Source organism: Cyprinus carpio, chromosome B10 (genome assembly GCF_018340385.1).
Source record: "Cyprinus carpio isolate SPL01 chromosome B10, ASM1834038v1, whole genome shotgun sequence".
NCBI classification, from domain to species: Eukaryota; Metazoa; Chordata; class Actinopteri; order Cypriniformes; family Cyprinidae; genus Cyprinus; species Cyprinus carpio.
In genome coordinates this window covers 10,268,611-10,294,971 of record NC_056606.1, presented here as the reverse complement: position 1 = coordinate 10,294,971, position 26,361 = coordinate 10,268,611, and the positions used below count along the sequence as shown (strand labels likewise).

General features: G+C 34.7%; 1 protein-coding gene and 1 long non-coding RNA gene across 43 annotated transcripts in view; one reads left to right on the top strand and one right to left on the bottom strand.

Moving 5' to 3' along the window:
• LOC122138684 lies at positions 1–25,793 on the top strand. The gene is made up of 4 exons (XR_006155732.1): positions 1–257; positions 6,146–6,306; positions 22,777–22,943; positions 24,381–25,793. It is a non-coding gene; the product is annotated as an uncharacterized LOC122138684 (long non-coding RNA).
• The window catches only part of LOC109097792 (protocadherin gamma-C5-like), a 98,752-nt gene continuing 91,209 nt past the window's right edge, over positions 18,819–26,361 (bottom strand). For 20 of the 42 annotated variants that reach the window (XM_042732431.1, XM_042732430.1, XM_042732433.1 and 17 more), the window contains 4 exons: positions 26,150–26,208; positions 24,513–24,566; positions 22,806–22,924; positions 18,819–20,732 (listed from right to left, as the gene is read on the bottom strand). In XM_042732431.1, coding sequence (XP_042588365.1) covers positions 20,500–20,732; positions 22,806–22,924; positions 24,513–24,566; positions 26,150–26,208 — 465 coding nt within the window. In that variant the 3' untranslated portion in view covers positions 18,819–20,499. The remainder of the gene's footprint in view (positions 20,733–22,805; positions 22,925–24,512; positions 24,567–26,149; positions 26,209–26,361) is intronic. The other 22 variants (XM_042732449.1, XM_042732448.1, XM_042732451.1 and 19 more) reach the window with 3 other exon arrangements.

The following is a 26,361-nucleotide window of genomic DNA, read 5'->3' as shown; positions in this document are numbered from 1 at the left end:
TTCTCCCCCTTCTCCAGGCCCCACCCGACCATCTGCCACAAGGCCGACATTTCCTGCACTCCAGCTGCCAGGCCGGAGTTTATTCTATTCCTGCTTTTCTGGGGATAACAGGATGAAAGGATCCCATTCATCCATCGCCCCCTCCCTCCCTCTTTCCTTTATTTAATCTCCCGGGAAACAAGCAAGTTTGAGGCAAAAAGAGAATGCCGCATAAACACGCATGCTGTTCTCGCGCCAAGCGTCCACACGCGGGAAAGGTATAGTTTGAGTTTTAAAGTTTAAAGATACACAATGCAAAAACTTTGGACCCATGCAAAACAGTTTTTTTTTTCCTTTTTTTTTTTTTTTTTAAACCCACACATTTACCTATTTACCACATTTATCTATCTATCTATCTTCTTTTGTTGTATTTATTTATATTTAATAAATACTAGAGAAAGCTTGGTTAATACTGGATATATCAGGTTTTCTTCACATTATGTCGAAATTCTAGGTCAGTCCCACCCCCCTCACTTTTGGCATCCAGAGTAAGTCCACTGCTCAAGACCTTTTAAGGAAAGAAAAGAGTCAGAAAGCAGAGAGAAAGATGAGAACAGACAGAACTAACATTGTTACTCTTTAACTCTGTGTGGGGGAAGAGTGGTTAAATACAAAAGCAAACGTGGCACTTGGACATTCCACTTGTATGATAACATCCATGTTATCCATTGAACGTGTCCTTGAGAAAAACAAAAGTGAAAAATAGCTTTAGTACGCATGTTACACTGCTTTACACAGTTTTCATGCTTTGAGCATGCATGTGATGATTACTATAGAGTCTGCTGATGTCTGGAATGATCATGTGGCTGTAGTTTGTGCCCTAGAGTCTCAGGAAATTAAATTAGTTTTGAATTCTTCTGTCTGTCTTGCTGTTCACTTCTTTAGTGGTCAGTAGGGGGCGCTATTGAACTATGGATAAGGGCTGTGTGAGTGTCTCCCCAGGAATGTTTCAGCCATTACTCAGATGTTTTGTAACTTTAACACGCATCCTCCATGTTAACAAAATACCACAGTACTTGCATCAAGTGATTTTATTCTAAATGAAAACCAAACTTTTGCTTATTATCCCTTCTCTCCCATCCTCCTCTGTATCATGCCTAGTCACGCTGACACAGATTTGGCTTGGAAGAATGAAGAAAAAAAGAAAAAAAAAAAGGTTTTAAGGGGGTTCTAAAAGGGACAGACACACTGAATACCAAGACACTTTGTACAGCAGTTGTGGTTTAGTAAATTCAGTCATCTGTCTCTCCTTCTGTCTCTCTTCCAAGTATTTTTGTGTAAGAAACAAAAAAGAGTCCACTGTGAAGAGTCATCTTTAAAAACACTTATTTTCATGGCATAGAAAATGCAGTCCTCTTTGATATAGAAAGTAATAATAAAAATTAAATATAAATTGTGTGTATATATATATACACATGGGTAAATGATAAAAAAAATAAAAATAAACACTATGACCTCATTCTGTCCAAAGACCTTAAAGAGAGAGATTACAGAGCACAGATAATCTTAGAAAACATTTCTTTAGACTTTCATTATTTTTTTTATTTTTTTTTAGATAATTTCTCATGTTCCTCATATGACATGCATTCTAGTGGTCTCCCATTCATTCTCTCTCTCTGTGTGTGAGAGAGAGATGGTGGGGTTCCCTCAGTAAGAATACCACTGGATGCAGCTGCTAGCTTGACCCCTATAGTGTTAGTTTATTCCTGGAACAGCTGTCAGATTGTTTCCGGAAGAGTGTGGGTGTATGGAAATGACTGGAATAGAATTAGAAGTGCTGGTCTTTTGTGCTCTTATGCAAAGTATTTTTTTTATTTTTTATTTTTGCTGTTGGTAAACAAGCCATGTGCAAACATTCTCACATGTCTTAAAGGGATAGTTTGTCTAAAAAGAAAAAAGAAAATTCTGTCAACATTTACTCCCATGCTAATCCTGTATGACTTTGTTTCTACTGTGGAATACGAAGAATGTATTTTGGGAAATGACTCTGTGTTTTTGTTTCCCGTAAAAATTTTGGTTCCCAAAATATTTAATAAAATCATATTTTGTGCATCTTAAATTTTTGTGTAAACTGAACGTTTAAACAGTTTATGAAATATCTATGTGGCTAATACACACTGAAATTAAAAAAAAAAATGTGGGTTTTACTTTGAAACAATTTTCATTCAGAAATTGCTTTCAAATATCATAAAATACTACCATGTAACATTAAATTTAAATACTGTTTTCTTGTCAAATGTAATTCTGTAAATCCTTTATTTATAACTTCGAAAAGCAATTGTCGGGAGTTGGACTAAACGAAACCTGAATGCTCTCTTATTACCTTTCTGACCCCATGTAAATCATCCACTAAATGTCATCCATCAGTCTTCATATAAGTGTTTGCATTCTGGGTCACATATTTTGCAAATTTGCAAATAAAAGACAGTATTTGCATTCACAATATGTGTATGCCCAGCTGTGTTAGCTTTGTTAGGTTTGTACATGTGATTTTGTTCATGTACATATGTGTGCAAAACATTTTATTCTTCTACATTGTGGCCTTTTATATAACTAATAGCCTTATAGCTTGAAATTAGTTGTTTTAAAAAGGGGTTTTGAATGTCCTCCTCTTTTATTCCTTTGCAGTTTTATTGTGAGGACAGTTGGGGGCACTCCAATATCACAGTACGTTTATTTGTGGTTTTTTAACCGGTGTGTGTTTGTGTAGTTGTGTGTCTCCTGTTTGTCTCTGTTTGTTATTAAAGACCTTGGAAAAAGTGCCCTGCTGTTTTCTGGAGTCTGTAAACCCTCTTATCAGTGTAGGCCACTGCTGTGATCCATTTGTGGGATGTGGGAGCAAGATTATACAGGCATTCTGTATGGATGGAAGTGTTTGGGAACGAGGTGAAGGGTTCTTGTTCAGTTTATCTGCTTAGGCCCAAAAGAGAGAATTTGTATCTCTCAAAGCTTCTTAAAGCAAGTTACATTTCAAAATGGTGAAGGTTGATTGTGTATGAGAGGAGAGAGTAGGAAGGGGGGAAAGCATGAAAGCGTCTAATCCACTTATTCTGCTGGAGTTGTGGGACTACACTGGTAATCTGGGACTCTGTAAGAGCTTTGTCTGAATTTGTGAAGAACAGAGGGTCTCCTGTTTCTATGCGTAGAACAGCAGTGCGGAGACACTGCAGTGTCCTTTATGTACCACATGTCCTTTCTCTCTCTATCTCTCTCTCTCTCTCTGCATCCATCCATCTTCGTTTCCTGCAAATAAAATTTGTTTGTACACACAAACCATTCAATGTAAAAATGGCATTTAACAGAGTTACAAACCTAGTGACGTAAACAATATAATGCTAGACTTATTATTATTATTATTGTCTATTATTATTATTACTATTATTATTATTATTATTATTATCTAAACCAACTTTATTATTATTATTTAAACCAACAATTTCACACAATTCTCAGTTCATCACATTAAAATAACGTTAATAATAATATCAGTAACAATACTTTAAACTGAACATTTTGTGAACTGTTTTTCTTGACAAGAAAGCTTTGTTTTAATCATAATAATAAAAAAAAAAAAAGTAATGTAAAAAATGCAACTTTCTGTCTAATGCAATAGCATTTATACTTTCTGAGTCACTAAATATTTTTTGGGTGGCTACTGTTTTTCCTTAATTTTATATTAAGGCATTGCCTAATGAATGCATTTTACTGACCAGTGTTATTTTAGTATGTTTGAGATACTTTCATGGGTTTTATTAATAATTTTAATTCATTTTTATTTTTATATTTTCTATTTTAGTTTTAGTTTTACATTCCTTTAGTAATGTAGCTGTGTGGTTTTGCCATTTATTTATTGTTTTTATTTTAATTTCAGTTTTATTTATTTTAGTACATCAAGTTAAAGTTTTAGTTAACATTTAGTCTAGTTATTTCAAGTAATTACAATTTTAGTTCACTGTAATAACCCTGTTCCTGATTGTGCTTTATTTATATTTGAAACAGTTTTGTGTACAAACAACACTTGGCTAATCAGTATACGACTTTATGGCTTACAGTACAATGGCACTGTGATAGTAGCCCTGCTGCCACTGCAGACCTCATTTCCCCCAAGCTTTGCATTCTAAAAGCCCCATGAGTGTCTTTTCTGTGTGCCTGAGCACATCTGTTTCTAATCAAGCTGTCATATCCCAAATTCCTGTGTGAGAGTTATGCCTTCTAGTCTCCCACACTTTCATAAACAAAAAATGCAGGCAACCTTATTTTGTAAGATTAATTCAAGTCGCACATAATTTAACCTAAAACATGTTTCCTTTAACGTTTTTCCATTTGTTCAGGGTGTTTTGTAATACATGGTAACAGGAGGAAATCCTGGGGTGGACTCTTCCCCGGTTGATGAGTCAGAGTTTTTCCATCATTTTCTTGTTTGCTGGCCAGTGGAGAAAACCAAAATGAGAATGAAATGCTAGTGACTAACTTGTGCTGTGGTTTGTTTTTATACCTTTAAAGTTATAGACCATTTAGGTGTAGTTTTCTGTCCTTACCAGTAGAGGATAGTGTTGTTTTGTAAAGAGCAGAAATTTTAGTGTGATTGTGTATGTGTGTGCGCGTTTGTGTGTTAGTTGGTCAGCTGCAGTATTGCGGTGTGTCCTGTAGTAGTCAGTGTTGCTAGTTTTATTAGTAGTCGTGTGACTGTAAAAGATTTTCAAGATTTTAGCCAGATGGTGCTGGTGTCGTTGCTTTAAGAAAAAAACCTGAATCAGTCTTAACTTAAATCAATTATTCTAAAGTAAGGTAATTGTATTTCAAAATTGCAATAGTAAATATAATTACTTAATTACTTAATCTTAATCTATCTTTATAGATAGATAGATAGATAGATAGATATTTATAAATATATATATATATATATATATATATATATATATATATATATATATATATATATATATAGATAGATAGATAGATAGATAGATAGATAGATAGATAGATAGATTATATAGATATTTTATTATAGATAAGAAAAAACTGCAAAATGCATATATATATATATATATATATATATATGCATTTTGCAGTTTTTTATTATTGAACTATATATTTGTGGGGTTTGGAAGTTTTTTTGGATGTGTGTGTGTGTGTGTGTCAGAGTGTAAAATGCATCGAAGCAGATCAGTACAGCATTGTTTGTGTATTATTTGTGCTTCATAAGGAGCCTGCTTCTCAAATTTTAAGATTAGTATGCCCACTAGATGGGGTATAGGACCTATATTGCTGTAGGAAAGTGCTGATGTCATGTGGAAGAGACCATCAGAGAGATGCAGTAGGGGAGATTAGCATGAAACTGTGTCAGTAGGGGAATAATGTCGGTGTAGCACAGCCATAGAAAGCAAGCTGTGGGAAAGAAAGAGGGAGCACTTGCTTCAGTTGGATTGTGATTTGCAAAGCAGTGCAAAATGTTGTTTATCTGACCTTTTTCTAGGTTATGAGGCCATCTATTGCTGTTTAAGCAATGACTTTATGCTTTATGCTCATATCCCAGGGTATAGGAATGGAGCATAGGTCCATAATAATTTTATGTATGTCTGTATAAAAGCTTTTAAATGGTGATTATTTTAGTGAGGCTGCCTTTTCTTATTTGTTTAAAGGAAAATAATGTTTTGATGGCTGATATGCTGGACAAGCGTTTGTATTTATGATTAAAAACAAGATGAAAGCCTCATTGTGGGATTTACAGTGGTCTGTTGTTCTGAAACGTTAATAATCCTGTGACTGTGCTTCTGGGGATTTACTTTATGTGTTTCTATAAATCACATTTTTTAAATAAAAAATTTAAATAAATTTTAAAAAAAAAACAATTTAATAATAAATTAAAAGATGATAAAGTAAATAAGAATATAAATGCTTTTGAGCTTGTCATGAATATAACCATTTGTGATATGAAGTAAAATGATGAATAAATAAATAATAAAATAAAAGGTCATCCAGTAAAGGAGGTTAGGGATATGCCATCTGTTTTCATTACAGTATTAGAGTAGTTTTCATCCTTATCTTGCCTCCTTTCGGTCACATGATCACTAATCACTATGTTTGTGTTTGTGGTCTTCCTAAGATATCTGGATGGCAGACATGATGGGGTGAACGGGCCTGATGAGCCAGATTGGAGTCTTTATCAGATTACAGACCCTATTAAACGATCTGCACAGCAGCAGTGCCGGATGAGTGTCATCTCACTGCAGCATTGGATGTGATTGTATCTCAACCTTACCAGAGGTCAGCGTATTTGAGATTTCTTCAAATTGAAACTGACATTTTTTATTTTATTTTTCACATAATAATAATAATAATAATAATAATAATAATAATAATAATAATAATAATAATAAAAATAATAATAATATGAACATTTAATTTTTTTTATTATTATTATATTAATTATTATTAATAAGTAAACACTCTTAGTCTTTAACAGAACTGCAAACCATAACGGTCAAAATAATACATAGCTTTGAGTAGGGCTTTATATATATATATATATATATATATATATATATATATATATATATATATATATATATATATATATATATATATATTAGCTCACTAAGATAATTCAAGTTAGTTACAATTAACTTGAGTCCAAAATAAAAATCTGCCAGTTCTGGCTAATTTTGTCCCAAATGCATAGATAATATTGATATTATATTAGTTTCTCCATAGATATTCATTTAAAATATTTGTTAGTGGTCTCTAAATCAGTCAGTATTTGTGGCCACTGGCTTGTTTTGGAAAATAGCAAAGTGCTATTCTTGGTGAAAATAGATGTTGTCTTTGGTGGGGTCTGAATTTTAACCACTTTTTTATGTGTGTAGTTGTGTTTTGCTGCCATAATGGTCACATTTACATTTACATTACATTTACATTTAGTCATTTAGCAGACACTTTTATCCAAAGTGACTTACAAATGAGGACAATGGAAGCAATCAAAAACAACAAAAGAGCAATGATATATAAGTGCTATAACAAGTCTCAGTTAGCCTAAATGCAGTATACATAGCAAGGGCTTTTAAATAATATAATAAATAAAAAGAAAACAGATAGAATAGAAAAAGAATAGAGCAAGCTAGTGTTAGAGGTCTTTTTTATAATTGTATAATAAATGAAAAGAAAATAGATACAATACAAAAAGATTAGAAAGGTAGTTAGATTATTTTTTTTTAAAATAGAATTTGAATAGTGAGTGCAAAAGTTAGAGGTTCAAATAAAGATTTAAAGGTACAGGCTTAAACTAATGTATTCTACAGTGCTTCCTCCTCCCGGACACACTTCCCTTCACTCACAAAATCCGGATCCCTTTCTGTCTCCCCAACAGCTTTGTGTTGGAGAACAAAGGCTGAGCATGTGCCACTTCAGACAGCCTGGCCTGCTGTGCTCTGTGTTGGAATGGAGCCTTGTGTGTGTGTGTGTGTGTGTGTGTGTGTGTGTGTGTGTGTGTGTGTGTGTGTGTGTGTGTGTGTGTGTGTGTGTGTGTGTGTGTGTGTGTGTGTGTGTGTGTGAATAATGTCTATAGGTCATATAGCAAAATGCCATCAGTCTCTCAGTGAAAGGGACATCTGCACAGCCACCAAAAAAAATAACAATTACCATCATAAAAGCAGTGTGTTCACACTCATACACAAGTACTAAATAATTCAGCACTTTCCGTAGAGCCAGTGTGAAGGAATTGACTTTACTCCAGTACTGATGAGCAACACACTCTGATAAACCCTGATAAACCATCAAACTTCTCTACAATGTTCCCATATTTGCTTCAGATTAAGATAGTTTAGGAATCTACTTTTCCCCAAACAGTGTATATTTGATGTCAATGCATAATGCAGTTCGTGATTGTGAATTAAAAGTTTTGGTAGTGCTTTTTGCCTGTCTTATATTTAAAATCTCTCTTTAACTGAGTGACCTACTTTTATACGTCTGTCTTCAGGGCAAAGTGATTTAAAGTTTTATTCCCCTGCGTATCAAGGCTTCACTCACATTATATCAGTTTGTGCAGAATTCAATTAGTGTTTTGCTTTTTTTTCCTACTTGCACCATAACACATTGTTCCTCACAGGAACGGGGTGTAAAGTGAACTTGAATGCTGTCAAATCCCAGAATAGAAACTCTAGAAGCAACTCTGAAGTTTAGAGACATTGCATTTTATATTCTTCTTCTGGAGTACATATAGTGCTATAGGCAAGAAGCCTGTTTTAGTCAAGAACACCGCAGATAAAGGTAAAGAGAGAATTAATGTTCAGGATCGCAGGGTCTTTGTCCTGGTTCACTCAGGCTGTGTTTGTGAACAGATGGACCATTAGTGCACTCAAGCTTTACATCTGCACACTTCGAGCCTGGACTAAATATAGTCAATGGATTGAAGGTGACGTCACAGATGTCTTATATGGCCAGGACGAACAGTAAAAGAGTGCATGAGACCACATGCACGTGCACAGTCACCATAAACACATGCACAAGCATTATGCAGATACATTTTTTTACAGCATATTGAAACGGCAATGCTCCCACGCGCCGCTAGTTAGCAGCACTAGCAATCGGCTCTTTATTCTACACCCCTCCTCGCTGTTTTTTCTTTTGTCCTTCGATTCTCTCCTCTCCCCATCTGACATTTTTTTCTTCTTCTTCTGTAGTCTTTTTTTCCATTTCTCATGCTTTGTCTTCTAACTGATGTGATTGTAGTCTCTCTGTTACTGGTATTATTCTGTAATCATCATCATCATCATCATCATCATCATCATCATTATTATTATTATTATTATTATTATTTATTTTTTTTTTTTATGACTTCACATATGATTTCACACTGTTTTTCACATATATCTGACCTAAATCAGACATCTGCTCTTTCAGCTTTGGCCGCTTGACAGATTCTCGTGACACTGCCAGCAAACTGTTCACCTTGGCACTCAGGCAAAGACATATGCACAAAACAATCACTACAGTTTTCCTCTCGGATCCTCCCACTGAACATCGTGTTAGCTGGGTATAATGCTGTCAGTCACTGCCTCTTTTACTCTCCATGTTTCCCACCCAACCATCCAGTTCACACATACTCACACAGCATGGCATATCAAGGGTTAAAAACACCAACCCCACCCTTTCAGAATCTCACTGTGACCTAAATAATCCAAAATGGCTGCTGTGCATCTTCATATATGAAAATGTATCTCACCCCTCCATTTCTGGTTTTCCATCTCCTCTCTCTCTCTCTCTCTCTCTCTCTCTCTCTCTCTCTCTCTCTCTCTCTATCTCTGTTCTTATTCTGTGTCTGCATTCATTCATTACTGCATGGACATGGCTTGAAATCATTTTGATGTGCTTTACATGTGATGCTTTCCTATTTTTAAGTGGTCAAAAGCAAATTTTCATTACTGGATTTGCGTTTTCATATAGAGAGATATATGAGGAGGTTGTCAGCAGATTTCAAGTGCTGTGGTCTCTGTCAGGAGCATGGTGTTAATAGCAGGCATATTCGCTGTGTGGGTGTGCAGGTCTGGTGTGTGATCAGTGTGTCTCACCGTGTGTTTCTCTGCAGGGATGAGCACCGTTAATCCTCTGTCTCTGAGCTTATCACAGATAAGATCAGCCGTTTGAGTTATTTGTTTTTTTCAGCATGGACAGTTGGACGTTCAACCTCACAATAGCAAAATGTGTGTCAGGGAGTTCTGAGCAACATATAACCAAAAAAATAACCCTGCTTACTCCATTGTTTGCAGTGTTTGCTCATCTGCAATATGTCTATAGGACATTTCCTAGCAGATGTTAAATAGATGTTAATTAGATGCCTTTAAGATGTTGATGAGTTAGAATGTATGTCTGTCAGATGTTTGTATACAGTAGATGCTTTCCAGATCAAGTGATCTTTAACCGACATCTTGCAGACGTACGTGTGCTATCTGGGTTAGTTGCATTTGTCTTGTGTTTGAAAGAAAGTTGTTGGACAATTTGGATTTTATTCCTCATGAAACTCCAACACCAATCGCAGTCTAACATCTAGAAAGCAGGTTTCACCTTTTTCATTTCTGCCTGGATGGAAATTTTTGGGAAGGGAATAAGATAATCTCAAATTCACCCTGATCCTAGCACAGTTTTACAGTAGTGACATCTGTAAAATGGTTATTTATGGCTGAAATATGCTTTGATAATTCTTAAGACATGCATTTTATAACATAATATAACAATTAATTCATAACTGTGGGCATCTAAAATTATAATTTTTTAATTGGCTATAGTTCATATTTTATTTCTTTGCTAGTGGCAGGAATATATGAATGTAAGATGCAAACTCTACATCAGCAGAACTGAACAGTGTATGTATCCAATGTCAGATTGATGTGATTATTTTTAAAGTTGTTGTAGCTAATAAACAGGTCAATCAGATAACTTGCTCTTCAGGCTCACGTTAACTTAGGTAGTGTTAAACAGCCAGTCCTGTGAATCTAACAAATATTATAATTGTATATCATTGATTCTTAATGACCATTTTCAGACAGATTAATCTTTTTGTGTGTTAACTGTTTAATCATAATATTTGATATTTGAATGGCTTCACAAACATGTTTTTTTTTTTTTTTTTTTTAAGGTTGATAAAATGCCTGGGGTCACAGCCAGATCAGTCTCTCTCCTCTAAACTGCCGGCCGACTGCTTTAGTCATCACTTAAACACATAATACTGCTTGAGAGTGCAGATAACCAATCAGTAATGAGAACTGGATATAGCTGCAAGCTGATTGGAGGAAGTGTGTGGGAGTCTCCAGGTAAAACAACTCACCCATGTGAGAAAAACAACATCCCTACTGTTGTCTCCCCCTTTGTTGAAGTCAGCAACATTAGATAGATAGATAGATAGATAGATAGATAGATAGATAGATAGATAGATAGATAGATAGATAGATAGATAGATAGATGGATAGATGGATAGATAGATAGATAGTCTTTAATCTTTTTTTGATAAGCATAGAAAGTCTTCGTCTGAAGTGACGTCTTCATCTCTGTTAAATTACAGTCACCCTCATTAGCCTTTATGAGAGCAATCGCAAACATACGCTTCAGATTACATGGCTGTGTGTAAAGCGTGTACAGTGTGGAATCACACTTCCATGGATGTTTAGAGCAGAACCAAAGAGAGAGGCATCTTATCTCATCATTCTGCCCTTCATCTGTCAGTCTGTCACAACTCAATTAGCTTCAGGCTAACCCCACAAATGGCATCCATCACCTCATCATCACCTCATGTTCACATTCGAATATAGAGAAGCCAGCGGATGTGATCACAGTGGTGGTTTACGCATAGAGACATTGCAAATATAAAAAAAATATATATATGTTATTGCATTAGATATCAAACCTTGTGGCATGTATTTCAAAGAAAGTTAGCACTTCTTTTGGACACTTCCTGGATGTCAAATGTTAGTGGAACACGTTTACAGTTTAATGTGATAAGCTCCACTTATTGGTTACTCTGCTTTGACTTAATACATCCTCTAAAATTCAGGTTATTGCAGAAATGGCTATTACTGTGATGCTATTAGATTCATATATAATGCATACATGTCCAAATACATTTGGGACACTTGTATTAAGTCTGAAAATGAATCACTGTTATGTGAGCAAAGTATTTCCGGTAATAGGTGATATTATACAGTTTCTGTTTGATGTATGTTGTGTAAGGATTCACCACCTTACCGCCTACACATAATTCATGCATGAATCACTCCAGGAAAAAAACACCCGCTTTCTGCTAATCGAATGAGAGGGGGTGTGTGGTTTAGTATGTGAATGTAGGGCAGTTTTCATGGTCATAGACAGGGCTGATGTGTTTAATATGATGACAGTGTGAGGTCACATCCTCTTGAAGCCTTCAGGCTGTGTGTATCTGTTTGATCAACTGTATGAATATCGGTTACTTTAGTTCTGTCTGATCAAGCTGTGTGTATCAGAGTGACTCGCTGACTGACAGAACTAGATTACAGTATATTGTCTCTCCCTTTTTCTTTGCCAGCTTGTACTGACTGTGACATCAGTCCAGCCAGTGGCTCGACCCACAATCAGACGGCAGGGAGACATAATCAGGCTACATGAAGAAATAGGGGAGGGCAGGCCCTGCACAGACAACAACACATTTCTCTAGTGACCGACTGAATGGTTAAGCCCTACCCACGCTCGCCCCCTCACCCACTCACAGCTGTTTTGCCACAATTATTAAAAATGAAAAATAAAGGAATTGATTATTTATTTATTTTTTAAAAAGCACACACATCAGAGGATGACACACTATATACAAAATTGTTTATATACGCACTATATACAATTGACCAGCATGGTTTATTATATATTTTTGTTATAGTTTCCTCTTTGCTGTGAGTAAAATGAACATCTCTGCCTGTATTTTGACAGATTTGGTCAATTTGGGAAAAAAATTAAAATGTACTAACATTTTTTCACTTGTACCTTTTTGAGTTTAATTGATTATTAATGGCATTAAAGATAAAAAGGAAAAAAAAACTAATTAGCTCATTCATGTTAGATATCATGAACTAACAATGAACAACAATTTTTTGTCTGCATTGGGTTCAAATAATTAATTAATTATTATTATTATATACTTATTTGTTTCAATACACATTTATAAATATATAATTACATTATTAAAATTAAAATTACAATTATTTATAAATTAGGTATTATTGTTTGTTGTTAATTCCTATATGTTCATAAGAGATGATGTAAATCAAATTTATGCATCTTGAAAAAGATTCTATGTATAAATTAGTAAAATAAGTAAATATTCAAAAAATAAATTGTATATCAATAAACTATATTATTACTTCTACTATATAAATATTATATATTATTGCTATTATATAAATATCATATACATTATTATTATTATTATTATATACGTGTTTTTATATATTTATAAATATATAATTACATTATTATTGTAATGTAACATTATTAATTATATGAAATTATTCATAAAATAGGTATTATTGATTATTGTTAATTTGTATAAATTCATAAGAAATTATATCAATCTAATTCATACATGTTGAAAAAAAATATGTAGGACTAAAAAAAAAACGGTAAATGTTCACAAAGTAAATTTCATTCATTAATTCGTATTATTATTATTATACATTTATATATTTCACACACATACATTTATGTTTGTAATATAACAAATTAGTAAATGTTAACAAATACATGTTATATTATTGTTGTTGATTTTAAACAAAGGGTATTATTATTATTATTATTATTATACTACAAATATTATATACAAATATATTAAACTACAAGTATTATATTGTGTAATGAACTTTGATATTATATATATGTTATATCTATATCTATAATGTTACCTTATAGAATCTTATTGTAAATTGTTACAAATAAACCATTAGAGATTTAATTGAAAAGGATCAGTTGACATTTGCATCCTCATTTTAATTGACACAGTATAAAAATAACATTATCCTCTTATTGCAAGCTATTTTCATTCCATTGTTCACCCTACGAAATGTCGTCATCCCTTCTTTGTCTGTTGCCATAGTTACCTTGCTCCTTGTTCATGATGAGGTTCCTCTCCCCCGTATGTGTGTGTATGTGTGTGTGTGTGTGTGTGTGGTTGTGTGTACTTGCTGCAGGCATCTCTCCATGCGTGCTATACATACTTTGTTACCTGCTAGAAAAAAAAAAATGAACAAAAGAATAAAAAATATATATAAAAGCCTGCAAGGAAACAGGGAGAGATATTCAGATGGAATAAGAACATAAGGAGTAAAGGGGGATGGTACAGACCGACAGTAATCTTCTTACACTGTTGCCACACTGTATGCAGCTTTAAACATGATAGTTTTGGCACAAAGCTAAAAGAAAGACGATAGACTTAGTGGGCTGCGTATGATTATTTTCAGTACATTTCCTACTCCACTGACCTGCAAAATGCTCACAACTGCTGAACAGGTGGGTTAAGGTCGGGCTAGAAACCTGCGGTAGTGAAATGCAGACTGGCATGTAGATTTAAGGATGTGAGGTTGCTATGGAAACGGCCACGGTGGATGGAAGTGGGGGACAGACCGGTTTTATGAACCTACGCTCTGCGGAGCCTCTGCGGTCTATGAATATTATATAGGACAAGGACCCACTCCACTGACAAGAATCTATAAATATAGGCAGCCTTTGAAAGAATCTGTATAGCAGAAAAAAGGAAGGTATTTGGGAGTAAGGAAAGAGAGAAAAAGATCGAGGAAAAGAGGAAGATGCTGGTGGGGGTATATGGGAAAAGCTGATGTCATGTTGCGCTAATGGGGCAACGAAGCATTGCTTTCCTTAGACGACGTCATTAATCTTTCACACTCCTTGCAATCTGCTAAATGCCTAAAGGGAAGAAAGGACAGTTTTCTAAGTTTCATGTTTTAGCTACATTCTCTGGTGGTGATTTTCTAGACGTCAGTATTTGATTCTGTTAATTCAGTCCTGAATTGACCCTTCGCAAAGAGCATGATTGACAGGTGATTTGACCAATCATAATGCAGAATCCACCATTTTGTCCGACAAACAAATCAGACAGGAAAGTAGATTAACTATGGTGGACTTAAACTTGAAAAATGGTGTGCACTGACGTCTTTCCACAGTTGCAATAAAATACCTTCTGATGTTCATTTATGTTTATTTTGTAAATATGAAAAGATCGGTACAGGCACCGCTTGAAATGAGGTGCTACAGTGATCTGTCATGACACATTAAAGAGCCACAAAATTATATGTATTGTTTGAATTTCTTACAAAATGACAGCTTGAAACCTGAGACCTTGTTTCATATCAGAAGTAACCTGCTCTGTCTTGTCTGTGTCCTCTTTGCTTTGCGATGTATTTTTTTTTTTACTGCGTGAGAACATCATGTATAGCGAGAGAGTTGTATGTGTCAGACAAAGCAACAGTAACTAAAGAAGGCGAGTTTTTGTGAAGGCACATTTGACTCATTGGATTCTTGTTAATTTATATATGATTCATTTCCTTTTACATTACATCTTTGTCTACCAATCCTCATGACAAGATTAAGAGAAAGACAGTCACTCACTCCCCCTTCTCTTAGGGTCTCAAAATGTCTTTTTGGATGCTCAAAATCCCTGTGTTGGTGGGAGGGCTCGGCTGACAGCCTTGTTTCCATGGCAACGGCAGCTGCAGAGGGTTTTTTTTTTTTTTTTTTAGGCTGTTGACTCTATATTCCCTGTGTCTGAGAAGGGTGAGGGGAGGAAGGGAATGGAGGGGTGGGGTGCGGGCGCTCGTTCGCCTGGCAGATGGAGTCCTTTTATTCCTGTTCTTGTTTTCCCACTGAATGACTTCAGTGCTGTCTAACAAAGCAAAGAGATGCAACAAATCTGCATCCAAAAAAAAAAAAAAAACATCCGTCATGCGGTTTTGTGAGCAAATTAGTGCAGCTCTTTTGAGAAGTACATTAGAGCCACCTGACAGTGAGCAAGCTATTTTTAAAGTTTGAATGATTTGAAAGAAACTATCTGCTGAGTGTGAAGGACATTATGGGTCAGCTGATCTTTTACGAATAATTGTCTGCAGTGTTTTAAGAGGAGCCGACCTTTCCCTGATGGAATGACCGGTGGCTCTGTGTGATTGCAGCTGAAAAGACCATCTGCCCTGCTCGTGTGTTACGATGCTTCTGTTTGTGTGGGGCATTTACTGGCAAGGCCACGTGATTTGCAGGCTCTGATCAATGACCTTGTTTATGCTGGTTAACAGGCAGCTCTGACTGAACCGCCTAAATGGTACTATTGAATGTTGCCAGATAGTGAAGCCAGAGATGAGGGTACTTGGATTTATGTATGTATGTATAGCAAAGTATTTATGTTATTATTTGGAGCAATAATAATAATTATTATTATTATTAATATATGTATTTTTTTGTATATATTTTTAAGAAACAACAGATGCCTTACATTTATTAAAAGTTTATTAATAGATGTTTTTTTTTCTATGTTGTTTTATAGTAGATGTCAAAAGACATTTAGAATGTTACAAAATATTTATATTTCAAATAAATGCTGTTTTTTTTAAACATATATTAATCAATGAATCCTAAAAAATAGACTTTTTAATAAATAAATAAACAAATAAATATTAATTAATTAAAAAATGAGCGCCATAACTGTATTCAACATTATTATTAATAAGAAATGTTTCTTTAACAGCAAATCAGCATCTTAAAATTATTTCTGAAGGATCATGTGACACTGAAGACTGGAGTGATGCTGAAAATTCAGATTTTCATCACTGGAATAAAATATTTAAAATCGAATACTGCAGATTTAAATGTGTGTGAATTTCACAATATCACAGATTTTACTGTTTTAATCAAAACATCTATCTATCTATCTATCTATCTATCTATCTATCTATCTATCTATCTATCTATCTATCTGTCTATCTATCTATCTATCTATCTATCTATCTATCTATCTATCTATCTATCTATCTATCTATCTATCTATCTATCTATCTATCTATCTATCTATCTGTCTATCTATCTGTCTATCTATCTGTCTATCTATCTATCTACAGTGTTTATATATATATAGATTAATTGATTGATTGATAGATTGATTGTGAGTGTGTAGAATGTTATTTGCTCTCTGACAGCAGCAGTGGTTGGTCTTTTATGCAGCACTGAGTGTGATTTTGTTGAGTTGCTGATTTGCTGCAGAATCTCTGTGGCAGAGAGGAAATGGAGAGTTTAGTGCTGAAGCAGCTGCTGTCTTGGAGTGTTGCCCGTCTGAAGCAGTGTGTTAATGCTATCATGTCCTGATACAACATCTTAGACAGATTATGTCGGGAGAGCTTTCTATAGCTGTAACACCTTCAAATGGATAGTGCATAAAATTATGCTAGATAGACTGTCCTTATAGTTCTAGTTAATAAGATATCTGATATATAGGACATATAACCTCTAATCCAGCTGTCATCTCTTTCCTGCAATGTTTCTCAAGGTGCTTTTGCTTTGGTTTATTTAAGGCCTAAATTGTGCCCTTTTAATGCATCATATCTAAAAACTGAGCTAATGGAATTTTAAGAAACCCACATTATTATTTTGTATACTGGATATTTCTGTTGACCCAATGAGGTCAGTGATTTGCGTTGTTAGCTGTGCGTGTGGAGGCTGTGTTATGTGCATTTCACATGACTGATTCTGATCGCATGCTGCTGTTTCTCAAAATATTGGAGTCCTTCTCTCATCACCAAGGCAACGGCTGCAGTTGTGTGAGATGTCAGCCATTTTGTGGGGGAGAGGAAATGGCTTGGCTGAGAACAGGTCTGCTTTAATAAAATGGAGGGTTAAGCCTTTAAAGAAACTCATCTAATTTGACCATGTTCTCGGCTGTACTCGAAACAATCCATAATGAGATTGTGTAAGTGAATCCGAGATAACATGACCTTCACTTCAAACCACTCTCTGGAGTGTAGGTAGCATTATTAGTTACATCAATAGTCACTTTAACATAGAAACCAACATTATTGAGTCTGGCTGACACTTTGTTCATGACATTTCAATATATGCTGTTATGTAATAGCTGGTGAGTCAAGTGAATACATGTGTGAGTTTTCTGAAGCTGAAAATGAGAGCAATAATTTTCCCCACAATTCATTTAGACAAAGCAGCAATTACTCTAAATGTCCCTGAACGTATGAATAGCAGATTGGGTTAATGGTTTTGAAAGTAATTACATATTTCAAATGCTTTAATATGAGCAGGTGTTTAAAAATCTTGCATGAGCTTTAGAATACATCAGGAAGTTTTATTCATCTTTTGACTGTATGAATTTTCTGGACATTCTTCAGTTATCTCTTCATAGTAATGTGAAGAGTTGTGTTTCTCTGTCATTTGGAGCGCATCCTTACACGTAGGCTATGTCTCTGCTATATATGGATACACCAGAACAAGAGCTGATGCCCTACTTCGGAAATCTCTGCAGAGCTCCCTCCTTCTGACGCCAGCATTCTTATTCTTTTTTTCTGAACTGAATCATTAATGATTCTTAAAATGGGTCATAGGCACATCCTCAAAAAAATCAATGCACATTATATTTCTTTGCACTGCATTCATTAAAAAAACTATATAAAATATATAAGAAAAAATAAAAACAATAATATAAGAAAAAAAATATTATTATTATTATTATTATAACATGTATTTTATATGATTACATTCTTTTGAATTTATTTTTATTAGTTTATTTTTTACTGAATTTCAAGAAAACTGTTAATTATATCCATAGTAATTCATGAGTTTCCTGACAATTACCTTAAAATATAACTGTGATTATGAGTCATTAAACTTGTTCACAAACAACCATTCAAAACCAAGTCTCTTATGCTCACAAAGGGTGCATTTATTTAATGAAAAAAAAAAAAAAAAAAAAAAAAAAAAAACTTATATTGTGAAATATGCTTACAATTTAAAATAACTATTCACTACTGTTTTCTAACGGTAAATGTCTGGCAACATTATTTATTTTATTTTATCCAATTATTTAATTTATTCTTTGCCTTTTAATGTCACTTTTGGTCAATTTGTTTAATATTTGCAGAATAAAAGTACCATTTTTTTCAAATATCTTACTGACCCCAACTTTTTGAATATCGTTGGATATGAGTCAGATGTCCACAACTGTGTTCACAGAAAAAGCAATTGCAAAAATACAGCTCAGCCATGACTGTGAGTTCTGACAAAATTTTATTTCAAATGTAAGTGTTCCAATAATAAAGTAAAACATAAATCAACAGCAATATAAATATTAGCTTACAAAATAAAAAGGGTAACATGAGGTGCTAAGCATTTCTTTAAAGGAGTCACAGCCAAATACAGAAAGGTAGCCAAGCAGCAGACAGACATTTATATATATATAGATAGATATTCATAGTCAAACAGACAGAAGTGGCATTCCAGTATCATTAACGACTGATTGGAATTACAAGCACAGAAAAGTACAGTAAGATGTAGGGAGGGGTGGTACTCTAAAGACAGTAAGTATAATCTGTTATCTTTCAAAGTTTTAGGTGACTGGAGAAAAGGATAGTTCAAAAGGGGGAAAAACACAAAAATATGCACATACTCCACAAGCCTTAAGCTACGATTGCGTGTTTTCAGAAGTTGTAGTATGTACAGTTTGGTTAGTTAATGATCTTGAAGCTTTTCTTCCTACAACACTACACTTGATCTTTTTTCTATCATCTTTTTTGTTGCTTTTATTAAAAAAAAAGAAGAAAATACTGAAACATTCCTGTAACAGCCAGCCCTTGTGGCTCTAATGTTTGTACAGACAGGTTTACACATTTTATATACACTGTGGTGGTTGGTGCAGATCAATGGACAGAATCCTTCCATCTAAGATCCATTCAAGTACAGTGTTGCACTTAAATTAGTCATTAGTCTTTCCACGTTCATTATTTGTTTCTTTCTTTTTGGTTCACTTCAATTTTTCAAATTTTACTCTTAGTGCATTCACTTTGACATAAATCTTTCTCTGATCTTGACCTTACAAAGGCTTGAGATGATCTTTTCTGAGCCATAACATTACTTGCAGTTCTAGGATTCCCAAGTTATATACCAAGCTAACAGGAAATAAATGCAAAGAATAGTTAAATGTTGTAAACCTAACATTCGGCTCTGCTTAACTGGCTATTAAGAAGTTAATGAAGACTGAATCTATTTTAAAATACCATGCCAACAGTGTCACACCAAACATAAATGTATCCTCTTACTCCGAAAACTAGTTAAATATACTTTCTTGTGCCCTCTTTTTCCTCAGTATCCCCTTTTCACTGCATAGTTCAGCTCAAAAATCTTCAATTCAGTCAAGGTGAGAGTTGTGGCACATTGTTAAAAAGCCTACCAGCGTTTTATTTTGTAACCACAAGAAGCATCTACTTTGCATTGAAAAAAAAAAAAACACACACACACACAAAAAGAAGGCTAAAACATGACATTTGAAAAAAATAAAATAAAAGAAGAAATGTATATTTTCTTCTTGTTTTAGTAATGCTATTTACAGGACAGAGTTATCTGTTAGAGAAAGAGCTCCAGGAATCTGAACACATCTCCTCTTGTTCTGTCATTCTTTCTATTTCAGAGACAGCGAAACAGGAATTGCTTGATTTTGGGGGTTATTGAGTAAGATATTGTAATACAATTCAAAATAAAATAAATAAAAATGGGGAAATCTAAAACAAGCAAATAAAAACCTCACAGAAAACAACATTAAATCTAAAGATTGTTTATTCTTTAACCAAACCTGTGTACTCCTTTTTTTTTTTTTTTTTTTTTTTTTTTGAGGGGAGATGCTCAGATCCTCGCAACATATTTCTGCAGCTTTGATAGTGCTTCCACGCTTTTGTCTTACTTCTTGTCTTTCTTAGTTGACTTCTTCTTGCTGGCAGGCGTCTGAGCTGCCTTGGGGGCTTCGACGGGAGGAAGGGCTTGGGGAGGGGGAAGGGCCTGCTGGGGTACCTGCTGCTGAGGGTTGGCCGTAAGGGTGGCGGTGCTTCCAGGGATGTAGACGTTCTGGCGGTAGTCTGGGCCGTACTGTGGATTGTAGCGAGGGCCGAGAGTTGCAGTGGCTTCACTTGCCTGAGAGCAACGGTAGGGTGAGAAAGAAAGAGGAAATAGAAGGAGGTACAGAGACAGTAGATGAACAGGAGAGAGAGAGATGGGAAAGGTTATAGATGGGTTGGTTCGGCACAGAGCTCATAATTCAGTCACTCAGGAACCGCATTGCAGCTCCCTCAGTGACCTGCTTCTTCCTGCCCATCCCCCATGCATTATGTATGCCGTAACATCGACACACATCACATACTCAGCAACGTGCTTACAGAACTGAAGATGTGTGTATATACAAGAATAGCACACTAAAAAACAGTATTTTCACTGTTCTTGTGAAATGCCTTGCAAATGAAAGTGGCATTGTCATCTAACAGCAATGAGGCAGTTCTGCCTTTGTTCCCACATCATAAATCTGTTTCTTTTTCACAAATTCACAAATACATAATTAAATTGTAGTCATGAAATTGTTAACCTAAACCAAACCCACGCTTGTTAAAAAAGAAGTGCAATTAACTGTACTGAACTTGTAGTTTACTTCAAATCGTAAAAGTGTAAAGATATATATATATATATATATATATAAAGATTTATATGATATTTATGAAATAAAAAGCCAAATAAAGTGATAGTTCACACAAAAATGAAAATGATGTCATCATTTATTCACGCTCAAGTTGTTCTTCTGGTGAACACATTTTGAAGAATGTTGGTAACCAAACAGCTGGCGGTAGCCATTGACTTCCATTTTTTCCACACTATGAAAGTCAATGGCTACCGGCAACTGTTTGGTTACCTACATTCTTCAAAATATATGTATTTTTTTGTGTGTGTGTTCAACAGCTGAAGAAACTCTTACAGGTTTGGAACAACTTTCGGGTGAGTAAATAATGACCTATGAACTATCTATCATTTTAAGTTTACTTAAAAAAGAGTACATTTCATCACTGGTTCTTAAAACACTTAAAATACATTTAAAAAGTGCACACTGTAATAATGTCAGATTAAATATTTTATTTTAAGTATATAAAAAAAATCACTGTTTTAAATAATCTTTTGTCATGCTTTAAAGGACACTTATTTTATTGTGTTGACTAACATACTAAAGCACATGTAAAGTACTTGATTGATTAAAATTCTAGCTGTAGTGTGTTAAATATAATATATGTAAAGGTAACAAATTGCAGCTACTCCTTTACAAATGTGTAAAACAGATATATTTAAACGCATTACACTTCAACAGAAATATATTTAAGGACATTTTTAGTAAGTGACTGAATAAATTCCATTTAGTCTGCACTTAAGTATATTCTTTTATTATCTCTCTAAGTACTATTTTTAAAGTATTTAAAGTGTACTTTTATCTAACTATGTGTATTGCGTTATTAAATATACAATTATATCTAAATACATGCATACTCGAATCACAACAGCCCAGTGAAATTTAAACTAACAAATGTATATAACGTGATTATTGCTCTGCTTCATGCAGCACATATATATGTTAAAATACACTCTTGAGATTCGGTTTCTTAGAAAGACGACTGTTATCTAGGCTATAGAACAACATCAGTACAGTGCTGTCATTCTGACTGCAGCTGCGGTGAGGCAAAAGGCTCCTTTGTCTCTTTACACTCAATTTGACTCTCTAACAGTCAATAAATGGTGAGATCCATTTTACTCTGGAAGACACACTCTCTCTTCTCTTTCTTCTCTCACTCAATCTCCCTCTTTCCTTACATCATCCAGTTATTACTGGTCTTCAGAATCTGACCTTACTGATGCATCCAATACAATATATGTGGACAGACTTCCTTGCTGTAAAGACCAGCATATGCTGTGTTTCGGATGCTGGTGGGCTGATTTGCCCCCAACGGGTTGCTTAATTAGCTTAACCAGCAAGACTATCATGAAAATTTAGCTTGTAAAGCTGATCAGCCTGTAGGATATCTCTGGCAGAGAAAATTTTCGCTTTATAAGCAAAATGTTTATCTTGTTGGCTATGCTTTTATTTCTGGTTCACGTCCATGCTAATGCTTTCTCCTCATTCTCTTATTTGCTCTCCTTTTAAAAAAGAGGGAATAATAAGTGAGATTGAGATTCACCGTTCGCTGCCGCCATCAGAGCCTGGAGCTGTTCAGCTTCGGTAGGGGGGTTGGGCCACGGTCCTGTTCCTGCGATCACACCAGCGCCGGCACCTGCCTCATCAGGACGAGCTCCAGCCCTACATGACAGAGAACAGGGTTAGTGACTTAACACACTCAAACACATTCATGGTGCTTTTTTCTTGCATTTTTCCTCTCACACATATATGAGAACAGCAGCCACCACGCTTGCTAGCATAAATGTACCCGGTTCATTAGCTGAGACAGCCATTTTGTGTGACAGGGCAGGACAGTGCAGTGCAGTCTGAAAATGGAGGCTAAAGTCGAAGAAGCAGCGGTAGACATGAAGTAAACAGACAGATGCATTGATCAGAATACAGTTGTGTCTGTTTATACCATGTGGCTTGACAACAAATAAACTCTGCCCTTTAATCAAGTCACAATAAGCATTATTAAAAGGGATAGTTCACCCATTTTTTTTTTTCATTTACTCACCCTCATGTTATTTTAAACCTGTATAAACTTTCTTTTTCATCTGTAAAATGCTAAATAGAAAATATAGTGCCTCACACACCCAATTCATATACTGATGCATCAGCAGTCTAGTATAGACCAGAAAAATACAAAATAAAAAACACCTGCACAGTACTCAAACTTGCTGGTTCTTCAGGTTTATAAAACATGCGGACATATCAGCAAATGTAAATGTGAGTATTTACAGTGTAGATTTTTTAAAAATTATTTATTAAACAATTATAATAAAGGTTTCTAGTTTGTCCCTCAAGCTATTGTCTACTCTGTTATTTTGAGTACTGTCCTTTCAAATTAAAGCTGTCAAAAAATCAATAAAAAGTAATAATTAAAAAAGATCCTCTGATAAGCTTCAGATAAGCATGTAAACGGACAAAGGAACATGAGTTTATTAGGATAATGTACACGATGCCCTTACATTAAAGTCTTTTATGGTGTTTTCCATTTGGGTAGACATTTTGTCATTTCACAGATTTTGTTTCATAAATGCTTAAATTTATTTGCCAAAGAAGCATGTTTGAGTAGTGTGTTGGATTTTTTTTTTTTTTGTATTCAAATAAATTTGTGAAATTCAAGGATGATATTTTGTGTTTCTAAGAAGAAAAAGGTCATACAGGTTTAGAATGACACAAGGATGAGTTAATGATGACAGAATTTTTAATATTATTATATTTTTTTGGGGGCGAACTATCACTTTAAGTATATTTGGGTTATTACAGGCTGCTCAGTTTCAAAATGGCATTACTAAAAAGCAGATCTTTACTCTCTTTCTCTGCCCACACAAACAGATTGATAGCAGAGTCCGTACATAAGGACAGAAATATTTCTCTACTCTTTAGGGACAGACTTCACAGACTTGGCTCTACAAAGCCAAAATAAATCAAATCGGAACAAACAAGTTTACTAAGCACAGGTAAACACACTGCAATGACAACCCGCAGAGCAAGATGCAACAAACAGCTCTCAGCGATACACATACATCCAAAAGCCTTATCCTCAAATGAACCAACTGCATGTAATTTGTGTTCACATTTATATGTGTAGACTGGACAGCATGTCGCTGGAAGCTGCAGGACACATAATCTGATAGACCTAAACACAACATTCCACTAGAAGGCTACACCAGGTGAAGTCAAACGCTACCACACACTAGCCTTCTCTTCGCCTTCACTCTACCTGGACTTCTCGTATGGAGTCCATCTCTGCTGCAGGGTGTGGAACCTGTGTTGGCTGAAACATAAGCACAGGAGCATGCAGCTGTCACTCAATCACCCTGCGTCTGACCAGAGACTGACCAGAGCACATGGATGAGTGAGAAAGTCTTTGGGGTTCCTTTACCTTTAAACCTTATATATTCTTAAGATGTTGTGTCTCACAGGAAGTTGGTTCGCATTTTTATCTGATGATTGCTGTCATCCCATGTTTGATGTATTTGCGGGGATTTTTCCCCATATGATTTCTTTTGCAGGATATTCTTCACATAATTTGTTTTGTAGGATTTTATTTTTTGGAGGACTTTATTTCTTTTGCTGAATTTCTTTACAGGGTTTATTTTTGCATGATTATAGTAAATTGTCACTGACATTTTTAATATTCATAAAATGTCGATAATGGGCTAAAATATAGAATTGAAAACACTTAAGGTAGGAAAATTAGTAAATTATTTCAGACTCTAATCTAGATACTTTGGTATTGGTTGATTTTAAATATAAATATTGTTTTTTCTTCTTGCTGACTAAATGCAGAAGACAGTGACCATCAAAAAATTAGCCACTCAAGTATTTACAGGTAATCTCAGATTTTGAAAACACTGAAGGAATGAACATTACTTAATTACTGCATTTTCTAATCTAGATATTTTGGTATTTGCAAGACTCCACCCCATGTTATCCCTTTCGCTTGCTGAAAAATGTATTAATATTTTTGTTTTTTCTCATATCTATTACTGTAATGTTTTACTTGCTGGGATTTCTAAAACCACCTTAAGTAAACTGCAGTTTGTTCAAAATTCAGCTGCTAGAATCCTGACAAGGACCGGGACAAATGAGCACATCTCTCCAGTTTTAGAGTCATTGCACTTGCTCCCTGTCAGGTTTCAGATTGATTTTAAAATTCTCATGCTGACCTACAAGGCTTTGCATGGTTTGGCCCCACATTTTGTCACAACTGTTAACTGGTTATCTTCCAAGTCGTGATCTCTGCTCCTCTGATTCTGGTCTTTTAGTGGTCCCCCTACTCATTTGTGCTCTATGGGTGATCAGGCCTTCTATTCTTGTGCACCAAAACTCTGGAATTCACTTACCATTGAGATCAGACAGGCTAAGTCTTTTAGTGTTTTCAAATCTGCTCTTGAACCCCACTTTTTCAGAATAGCTTTAAAGTGATTTCTTTGTGTCATATGTATGGTGTTTATTTTACTTTATTTATTATTATTATTATTATTATTATTATTATTATTATTATTATTATTATTATTATTATTATTATTATTATTATTATTTTATTTTATCCCTTTTTATCTGTGTAAAGTGTTTTGAGATGTACCTTTTAAAGGCACTAGAGAAAATAAAGTTTATTATTATTATTTGTTCAATTTAGATCTTCTTGCTGACTAAATTCTTAATAAAAGGGCCACCAAAAATGTAGGCACTCAATTGTTGACAGGTAATCCCAGATTTTGTTCTTTTATTATCTCATTCCAATCAGAGAGATTAAATGAAAATTATTACAAAACAGTGTACGTAATACCACGTGGATAATCTCAAATGTATTTATAGGTTTTGCTAGACACATAAACTGAATCCAACACTCACCCGCTGGGTCCAGGCCTCTGGTTTGGGGGAAATCGCCAGTCAGCATTGGGTGGATTTTGTGAAAATAAGAAGAAAAGAGTTTTGTCAATACTTTTCTTTGGCATAGAGAATCATATCCACTATTGGTCCTTCCTGGATCCCAGGTCCTTCCAATCTGTCATAGAAGGTTGTAGTTCTGAAACAAAAATTCATATTATTGACAGCAGAGTACA